At 36.3% G+C, this 10,536-nt stretch overlaps 1 protein-coding gene across 2 annotated transcripts in view; it reads right to left on the bottom strand.

The window, feature by feature from the left end:
- Positions 1 to 10,536, bottom strand: part of BAZ1A (bromodomain adjacent to zinc finger domain 1A) — a 112,658-nt gene that overhangs the window by 76,891 nt on the left and 25,231 nt on the right. For both annotated transcript variants that reach the window (XM_029950567.1, XM_029950566.1), the window contains one exon: positions 1,123 to 1,266. In XM_029950567.1, coding sequence (XP_029806427.1) covers positions 1,123 to 1,266 — 144 coding nt within the window. The remainder of the gene's footprint in view (positions 1 to 1,122; positions 1,267 to 10,536) is intronic.

The following is a 10,536-nucleotide window of genomic DNA, read 5'->3' as shown; positions in this document are numbered from 1 at the left end:
TGGCGATCATTATATAGCAGCTTATCTATGACACATTCAAGATAAATGATACAACTTATTACTTGCCCATAAGCTAAAACACAGCCTGCTTAATACCTTTCCTTAAATTCCACCTCTATACTACAATATACTTGAGGTCCATGCAAAAAAGTAGCTACCTTTTATATATGAAATGGATGATTAAGCCTAAATGCCCATCACCTGATGAGTGGATCAAGATGTGGTATATATACACAAAGGAGTACTACATGGCAATGAGAAAGAATGAAATATGGCCATTTGTAGGAAAGTGGATGGACCTTGAGGGTGTCATGCTGAGCGAAATAAGTCAGGCAGAGAAGGACAGATACCATATGTTTGCACTCATAGGTCTAACAGGAAACTTTCAGAATGATCTAGCTTCAAGAAAAGCAAGCAGTTAGTAGTGCTTAAGAAAAATTGATTCAGTATCTAATGGATAGTTAACGTTTATTTTTGAGAGAGAAAGTGTGAGCAGGGGAAGGGCAGAGAGAGAAAGAGAAAGAGAAAGAGAGAGAAAGAGAGAGAGAGAGAGAGAGAGAGACAGAGAGAGAGAGAGAGGGAGAATCCAAAGCAAGCTCCAGCCTCTGAGCTGTCAGCAGAGACCAATGTGAGGCTTGAGCCCATGAACCAGGAGATCATGACCTGAGCTGAGGTCAGACGCTTAACCGACTGAGCAACCCATGTGCCCCGACAATGCCGACTTACATGTGCTTGTAGGAGTTTTCTCCATGAGCACTCAGCTGACCCATGTTGACAACTGACTGAATTTCAGAAAGTTATTGTCTTTACCATATGCACCATAAAGTGATTAAGTATAATAATTAAAATACAGAATGAATTTTCTCAAGTAAACAAAAGTGGAATGTGTAAGTGTAATTGTATGAGATGAACTTCAATTGCTCCTAAGCAGCAGACTATAGTTAACTAGGTAGCTTTCCATTTTGCAAATTCTAATGTGTACTGTTGAACCACATTTCCTAGATGGATTTTCCACTGTATAATTACAAAGGAAGAAGGGAAGGATTAAAGAAAAAATCATTTCAATGGGATATCATTAGTCAATCTGATATACATTTTTAAAAATTAATAAAAATCACTTACCCATTTTGAAAAGAACTGTTTTGTGTTTCTGAATCATCACTATCACTGATGATAATAGTTTCTCCATCTACACTGCTGATATGTCCATTAGCAAAGCCATTTTGGTGTGATGGAGGAAGGACTTCCAAAATCCTACACTGTAACCTAAAGAAAATGATACATTAAAAAATGCAAATTATTTGATACTTTATAATCAATCATTTCAGAAAAATCTAATTATTCTGAACTGAAAGGATATTTTGTTCTGCAGAAACTATGATTGATTGATGTCACCAAATTAATAAAACAGAAAATCTGTAACATCCAATTTAAGAAAAGTTAGCTACAATTTAAAATAACACAAAGGTCAATTTATCAAGATTCTTAGCAATTATCTTCTTAACTAAAGTTACTGTTTAGGAAATCAAATACTGGCATGTTATGTCATTATACAGATTGAGTCTTAAAGTTTTTCAAAGCATCCAATATTTTTTAACTAAAATTCTCCAGATCATAACCTTTTTTATTCTCACTGTAGCTTTTGTTGGAATTTCTGACCTCTATAAAACTTTCTATTCACTAGTTCTACTGCCTCTATTTTCGGTTCCTTTATTTTTGTCCACTCTATTTGGGTTTTATGGGCTGCAATTTTAGACATATTCACCACAAATGAAATATTCCTATGCCATTTTCACTATGCCAATTTGCAATTAATAATTAAAATATAATATATCCATACAATGGAATATTATTCAGCAAAAAAATAAAAATGAAGTATAGATTAACCATTAAAACATGCTAAATGAAAGAAACCAGACATAAATGCCACATAGTATGATTCCATTTATATGAAATATCCAGAATAGGCAAATCCATAGACAGAAAGTAGATGAGTGGCTGCAAGTTGGGGGCAGGGAAGGGAAGAAGGCAAGAAAGGACAGCCATGGGCAGTGGCTGCTAATGGTCATGGGCTTTCTTTTGGAGTACAGAAAATATTCTCAAATTGGTTTATAGTAATGGTTGTATGACTATGAAATACCACGAAGCTATACATTTCAAACATGTGAATTTTATGGTATGTGAAATATATCTCAAGTTGTTGAAAGAAGACAGAATCATAAGTAAAAATGTATGGTAAGGAGTAACAGAGATAGAGTGCATTGCTGGAACTATCTATAGCCTCTCTACAACTCTTAGGCAATCCAGGGGGGAGGTTTTATTAACTAAGAATATCTTAAATATATATACACCTACCAATGGGGTAAATTTTTTATCTCTGAGAAAAAGTGGTTCAAGATTGGACAATCTGGTATCATTCATTTTGTTGCCCTATATATTACAAATAAGTTTTGATATATTGTGGGCATTCAAAAAACTGCTATTCACTATCCCCATTCTCCTAGGAACTTCAATATTCCCATACCCCCACCTTCTTCCACATGTGGGAGCTGTCATATTCCCACAAGGGCCCGGCCAGAGTTAGTTGATACTGGGTAGGCACCTTTTTGCTGAGCCAATACATTTTTTCCAAGATTTTAAAATTTGGAATCTGGAGGGTGGAAATCAGTCCCTTCCCATTATGGAATCTATAAGGTATAAAATTCTGGTGCTGTTGGCAGCCACGTTTCCTGCCATAAGAAACAGGTAACTGTGCAAGTGAAAACATAAAGCCCACAAGAGACAACAAAGGACATATGAAAAGGGTACTAGAGGCAATCAATTTCTTATTCCTGTTCTTCCTTAGACTTTGCTGTGCTTTGCTCATCTCAGGTTTAGCAGTTTAATCTTTCCTTTGATTCAATAAACTGATATTGATCCTTTTACCTGTTTTTTCAAAATGAATTTTTGTTACTTACGACCAAAATAAAGAAACTCACACAATTCCAGAAAGACAAACAGTATGTTCAGAGCAGATTCATTATGGGAAGCTGGTGAATTTTTATAAAATGGTATTTATTTTCATTAGTGTACATTTTATCATGTGCCTGTAATTCTCCACTAGGAGAACATCTTTAGTATGCCCTACAATATCTAATAGCACTGTTAGGCACAGAGAAAACCGGAACCATGGATCTCTTGTTAGGAAATTTTTGCACCCAAATTGAAGAAAGCAACTGGTTTGACAGCACCTCAAGGCTTAAGAATCAACAAAATGTAGACTATCTAGGTGAATCTAGCCCTCAAATCATTTTATCTGTATTCTTTTTTCATTTTCCCTTACTCTGAGTCCTCCTATACAGGTTCAATTAAAAGCATCATGTGACTCCTTTACAACTTGCTCTTAAAGAACTGAGAAAAAAAGGGAGAAGACTCAAATTACTAAAACAAGAAGCAAAAGAAAATCTTTTAGAAAAGATTAATGGACAACTGCTTGCTAACGAATTGGATAACTTAGATAAAATGGACAAATTATTAGAGACATACAAACTACCAAAACTGACCCAAAAAGAAACAGAAAATCTAAGTAGATGTGTAAGTAGAAAGGTGGTTGAATCAGTAATCAAAAACTTTCCAAAGAAGAAAAGCCCAGGACCAGATGGCTTCACTGGCGAATTCTCCCAAAATTTAAAGAATTAATACCAATTCTCAAAATCTTCTAAACAAGATTTCCAAAAAAGAAGAGAGAACACTTCATAACTCCTAGGGAAATGCAAAATCAAAACTGCCATGAGATACCACTTTATACCTACTAAGATGTCAATTATTAAAAAAAAAAAAAAAGATGGGCGCCTGGGTGGCTCAGTTGGTTAGCCGGCAGACTTCGGCTTAGGTCATGATCCCGTAGTCTGTGAGTTCGACCCTATGTCAGGCTTTGTGCTAACAGCTCAGAGCCTGGAGCCAGCTTCAGATTCTGTCTCCCTCTCTTTCTGCTCCTCCCTCTCTCATGCTCTCTCTAAAAAATAAATAAACATTAAAAAAAAAAAAAGAAACAGAAGTGTTGGTGAGGAAATGAGAGAGATTGGAACCCTTGTGCATTGCTGGTGGGAATATAAACTAGGGTAGTTGCTATGAAAACAATATGGTAGCCAATAAAAAAATTAAACACAGAATTATGTGTTTCTATGACCCAGAAATTCTACTTCTAGGTATTATGACCCAGAAATTCTACTTCTAGGTATATACCCAAAAGAATTGAAAATAGGTACTCGGGGCGCCTGGGTGGCTCAGTCAGTTAAGCCTTTGACTTCGGCTCAGGTCATGATCTCATGTTTGTGGGTTCGAGCCTCATGTCGGGCTCTGTGCTGACAGCTCAGAACCTGGAACCTGCTTCCATTTCTGTGTCTCCCTCTCTTTCTGCCTCAAAAATAAATACAACATTTAAAAAAATTGTCTGAAAAAGAATCTCTGTAAAAAAAAAATTGAAAACAGGTACTCAATGGATATTTGTATACCAATGTTCATAAGGGCATTTTCACCATAAACAAAAGGTGGAAACAACTTAAGTGTCTACCAACAGATGAATGCATAAACAAAATATTTATCTATGTATACACACACACACACACACACACACACACACACACGCACTCACAACGGAATATTCAGCAGCCATAAACAGGGGTGAAATTCTGATATATGCTACAACATGGGTTAACCTTGAAAACATCATGCTTAGTGAAATAAGCCAACCATAAAATAACAAATATTGTATGAATTCACTTATATGAAGTATCAGGAAGAGGAAAATTCATGAAGACAGAAAGTAGGAAAAAGGTTACCAGGGTCTACGAAGGAGGGAGAAATGAGGAGTTATTGCCTAATGGGTACAGAGTTTCTGTTTGAAATGATGAAAAAGTTCTGGAAATGGTAGTGATGGTTACATAACACTGTGAATGCACCTAATGCCACTGAATTATACATTTAAAAATGATTACAATAGTAAATCTTATGTTTATTTTTAAAGGATTGAAAAAAAACCATTTTTTCTGTTGTAATGTAAAGCTTAAGATGGAATCTAACTACTTTGGTAGCAAAGGGAAATGGTGTACAAAGAACTGCAGACTAACGTTCACCATTGGCTGGCGGAAATAAACCAGTGTTTCTAAAGAGGAACAACTACAGGAAATCTTATAAAAAATGTTAAGTAATTATGTAACCTAATGGTAAAAAGGTTCTGTAATTCAGCGACATGAACTGCACAAACATGCAAGGAATCAAATGGACCCACTTTAAAAAATGTATTACTGAGGTATAGCTGACATATAATGCTATATTCATTTCAGGTATACAACACTGTGATTCAACAATTCTATACATTATGCAGTACTTACCACAGTAAGCACAGTTGCTATCTGTCACTATACAATGTTATTACAACATTATTTACTATAGTCCCTATTCTGTACTTTTCATTTCCATGGTTTACTTATTTTATAACTGGAGTTTTTCTCTCTTAACCCCCTTCACCTCAAATGAACCCTGGGTGTCCTACAGAGGGATGATTTTCTCAGAGTTTCCCATGGTGATGAAGGAAGATCTTCAGTGAACCTATAACAAGGTTCAAGTTACAAAAAATAATTCATTTTCACTGGTAGAGTTCACTTGAGTGCCCCTAAATGGTGATGGTGGGTAACAAGGAAAAACAAAACAAATGGGTCTACTCTGGGCTCAGGTATGGTTGATGTAGTGTCTAAATTGGTTCGACAGTCCACTAAAGGGAATAGTCTATGGCCCCCAGTAGCGTCCACAGAGCTACAATAATTTAACAACTAATTTATTTAAAACCAACAGAAAAATAACAGATAGAAATTAGGGAGAAGCAAACCAGTACAGTATAGAGACACAGCCTCCTAGAATGTAGGAAATGTGTTACATATAAATTATACTAGTTATTACCAAAGCTATTAATTTTGCACAAACCACAAGTTTAGCATTTCTTTCTCTCTTCCTCTTTTTCTTTCTTTCTTGCATTTTTTGCTAATCTAATAAGCAAGGCCAGACCTCTCACTGGTGCTTAGCTAAGTATCAGTCAATATTCAAAATGGCAAGTCAACACTTTTTTTTTTTAAGTGTTTTTATTTTTGAGAGAGAGGGAGCACAAGCAGGGGAGGTGTGTGGGCAGGTGGACAAAAGATCAGAAGCAGGCCCCGTGCTGACAGCAGCAAGCCCGATGTGGGTCTTCAACTCCCGAACTCTGAGATCATGACTTGAGCTGAATTTGGGCACTCAACCAACTGAGCCACCCAGACTCCCCCAAGTCAACACCTTCTAATAAATTTCCAAATAGATTTAGTCTATGCCTTTCAAATCCACTTGCTACAATTTCTTCGTTCTAGTGAGTCCAAAGAAGATTGGAGTGTTAAAAAAAAAAAAAAAAAAAAAAGGTTAAAGAATCATGAATCAAGACATGGCCGGTGTGTTTCTGAGGATACAGAAACTTCCTAAATTAAAGTTACACTCTATTATTTGAGGATATAGCAGAGGCTGATAATCAAAAGATGGCCCTTATTATTATTAGATTTCCTGTATGTACATGACTTATATATAATTCTCTCTTCATACCAACTCTGCAAGTTATAAATTTTCCAGGGTCAGAAAAGTTAAATCATTTGCTCATAGTCATACAGTCAGTAATGATACAGCCAAAACTTTAGCCTTGACTCTGAAGCCCATATACTTTCCAATCTTCCACTCTGTCATTGGAGTTGAGAGAGAAAAGAAACACTGTATTGACCCAAGGGTATTTCAGAGCTTTAAGCCTAGACAGGCAAGAGGCTCTTAAAGTGCTAACAACTTAAACATTTTTAAGAGTGAAAGCAAGTCTATAGAACAGCACCAAGTACAGAATCTGAAGACACAGCAGAAGTTAGCCATAAATCTATAAACAGTGACGAGCTAAGCATGGAAATAGAATTTATAAGAATATGGTATATATCTCTTCCCTCAAAAAGTTGTTTTTGTTTTAAAAGTAATTTGTTTTAAATTACTCATGGTTCAAGGGCGCATGGGTGGCTCAGTCGGCTAAGAGTCCGACTTTGGCTCAGGTCACCATCTCATGGTTGGTTCGGGAGTTCGAGCTGTACATCAGGCTCTGTGCCTGAAGTTCAGAGTTTAAAAAGAAACCCTCAAATTAAGATTATGGGATACCTCATTTTAAGTGGAGGGAAGTAGGCCACTAAACAAGTCTGCTACTTCAAATAGTAAGACTGAATTATGTTGATTACTTGACAATGAGAAGAAGAGGTCAGAAAAGGTTGCTTTGTTAACGCCTTACTTTTTAGACACATGATCAGAGGAGCTCAAAGAAAAGTTTCATTTTCAACTATGGACCGGGGAACCATGTCTTATTTCTCCAATCTACATTTGACCTATTGTAAGCTTAAATATCATAAGATAACAAGAATCAGTAGATTCTTACTAGAGACTAAATTACTAAAGGATATATCATTCAAATGAAAATTTCTGGAAACAAAATCCCAGATATAAGCTATATGGATTAAATCCTACATATTTCTTTTTTTATATAAAGTTTATTTATTTGGAAAGAGAGAGAGAAAGTGTGCAAGCACAGAAGGGACAGCAAGAGAGGGAGAGAGGGAAACCCAAGCAGGCTCCATTTTGAGCCATGGAGCCCAATGTGGGACTAGATCTCATGACCAAGAGATCATGGCCTGAGTTGATATGGAGTCAGATGCTTAACAGGCTGAATCACCCATGCACTCCAGAAATCCTACTTAGTTCTGTAAGTTTCAAATACCTGGATATTATCAGCATGCTATTAAAATCTTTAGTATTCAGGGGCACCTGGGTGGCTCGGTTAGTTAAGCATCCAACTCTTGATTTTGGCTCTGTTCATGATTTTCTGGTTTGTGAGTTGAAGCCCCACATCAGACTTTTCACTGACAGAGTGGAGCCTGCTTGGGATTCTCCCTCTCTCTCTCTCTCTCTCTCTCTCTCTCTCTCTCTCTCTCTCTCTCTCTCTCTCTCTCTCTCCTCCCCTCCCCTGCTTGCATTTTCTCTCTCTCTCTCAAAAGAAATATTTAAAAAAATTTAAACTCTTTAATATTCCAAATTATCATCTTAAAGCCATGAGAGTTTGGCTGAAGTATCATTAAAATTAAGTAAAGCTTCACGAAAGTACTTTAAAATTCCAACTGGTATATTCAAATCAATAGTTACTCAAAGTGTTTGTGGGCTCTGCTTTATGTTAGCCTGTTATACTGACATCAACATGTAAGAAGAAATGATAACTTTGTGAGAAGGCAAGACTAACATATGAAGATCAGAGACAAGTAAACATTATTTATATTGAAAAGCCACCATATAGGGGTGCCTGGGTGGCTCAATTGGTTAAGCGTACGGCTTTGGGTCAGGTCATGATCTCACAGTCTGTGAGTTCAAGCCCCACGTTGGGCTCTGTGCTGATAGCTCAGCTTCAGATTCTATATCTCCCTCTCTCTCTGACCCTCCCCTGCACGCACTGTCTCTCTCTGTCTCTCAAAAATTAAAAAAAAAAAAAGAAAAGCCACCATATAGATTTAGCAGCAAGTGACCTTTTGTTTCCACATAAAGTATTTTAGAACACTTAAACTGGCTGCAATGTGAAGGATGGATATAGGAAGAGAAGCAGGCTTCTTGCTTTTCCGCTATCCCAAACAACGTAAACAACAGTCACAACCTTAGAATGATGGAGCAGAAAACAGGAAAAAGCCTGGGTCCTTGACAACTTTGTGGACCTGCATCCCATCTCTCCACTGTAACTCTGGTACCTAATTTTACATGAAAATTTTTTATTTCCTTATGCCATTAAAATTTTTCTATTATATGCACCCAACTCAAATCCCAGCTGATAAGGAAAAACAGCACACTAACTATTAGGTGTACTAGGTATTTTTTTAAAACATTGATCAGTTTATAAACATTTTGTCTATATTAAATTTACTTTGAGTTGGAGTATTGTATGTTTCAATCCAACCAAGAAAGCTAAATTAGACTTTCAAACTTGAAAGATACTTTGTCATTGGCAATATAGATTTCAAGTTATATCTGTTTCAGAAAACCTAAAACCTAAAAAAGGAAAATAAATTTAACAACCTCTGATATGGGTATGGTATCAAAGTGTAGTGACAGAAATGTTCTATATCATGACTTACCAATGTCAATATTCTGATTGTGATACTATACTACAATACTGCAAGTTAGTGTCACTGGGAACAATTCTGTATTATTTTACAGTTGCATGTTAATCTATAGTTATCTCAAAACAGAATGTTAAATTTAAAAATGCCAATTACATGGGCACCTATCATGATAATGGTAGGGTGGCTCACTCGGTGGAGCCTCCGACTTCAGCTCAGGTCAAGATCTCACAGCTTATGAGTTCAGGCCCTGTGTCAGGCTCTGTGCTGACAGGTCAGAGCCTGAAGCCTACTTTGGATTCTGTGTCTCTGTCTTTCTCTACCCCTTCCCTGCTCGTGCTCCTGTCTCGCTCTCTCAAAAGTAAATAAATATTAAAAAAAAAAAATGCTAAAAGAAAAAATGCTAATGATAAATACTAGGAAATATTAACTCCAACTAAAAGCATTCATTTCACACTATGGGGGAAAAAAAACAATAAAAGATGAATATAAAGTATACTACATATATTACTAAAAAGCTACAGTAAATAATGACATTCATTGTAGTATTGGCAAGAGGATAGACATACAGATCGATGGGGAAAAAGAGTCCAGCTATAGACCCAAGATTCCATTCATATTAATATACTGGAAAGGGCAAAATTATAAGGACAGAAAACAGATCAGTGGTTGCCATGTAGGCTAGGCTAGGAGGTGGGAGCAAGGATAGACTACAAAGGGAGACAACAGAACTTTTGGGGAATAACAGTTTTATGTTTTATTGTGGTGGGTTACATGACTGCATGTCAAAAGTCACAACTATACATTTAAAGGTAAATTTTACCATAAGAAAGTAATGTAATACTTTAATAAAATTTTATTAGACTACTTAAGATAAAGGCTGATCTGAATGTAAGTTATTTGTTTTTTCAAGTTGTTTTTTTTTTTATGTCTGAAAGACAGAGAGTGCGCCAATGCACAAGCAGGGGAGAGGTGGGCTGGGTGACACATAATCCAAAGTAGGCTCCAGGTTCTGAGCTGTCAGTGCTTAACTGACCTAACCATCGAAGTGCCCTTATTTTATTCTTTAACTTAAAAACAAAAACAAAATACAACCAAAAAACCATTTACTGCTTTTCTAAAAATATGAATGCACAGAAGAATGGCGAAGTGACGTAGGTCTATTTGTTAGATCTCAATGAAGTATAGATCAGTCTTGGCATACTTATCAGAAGGAAGTCCTGAAAGTTCTGTGTAATGTGAAAACCATGTAAAGGGAGACCTAGTCTATAGTTCGTTTCTATCTCAACCATAATGAACATTATAACATGTTTATTTTTGAGAGAGAGAGAGACACAAAGAGACAGATAAAGAGTGA

The sequence above is a fragment of the Suricata suricatta genome, chromosome 9 (genome assembly GCF_006229205.1).
Source record: "Suricata suricatta isolate VVHF042 chromosome 9, meerkat_22Aug2017_6uvM2_HiC, whole genome shotgun sequence".
Classification (NCBI taxonomy): Eukaryota; Metazoa; Chordata; class Mammalia; order Carnivora; family Herpestidae; genus Suricata; species Suricata suricatta.
This window is presented reverse-complemented; position numbering and strand designations above follow the sequence as displayed.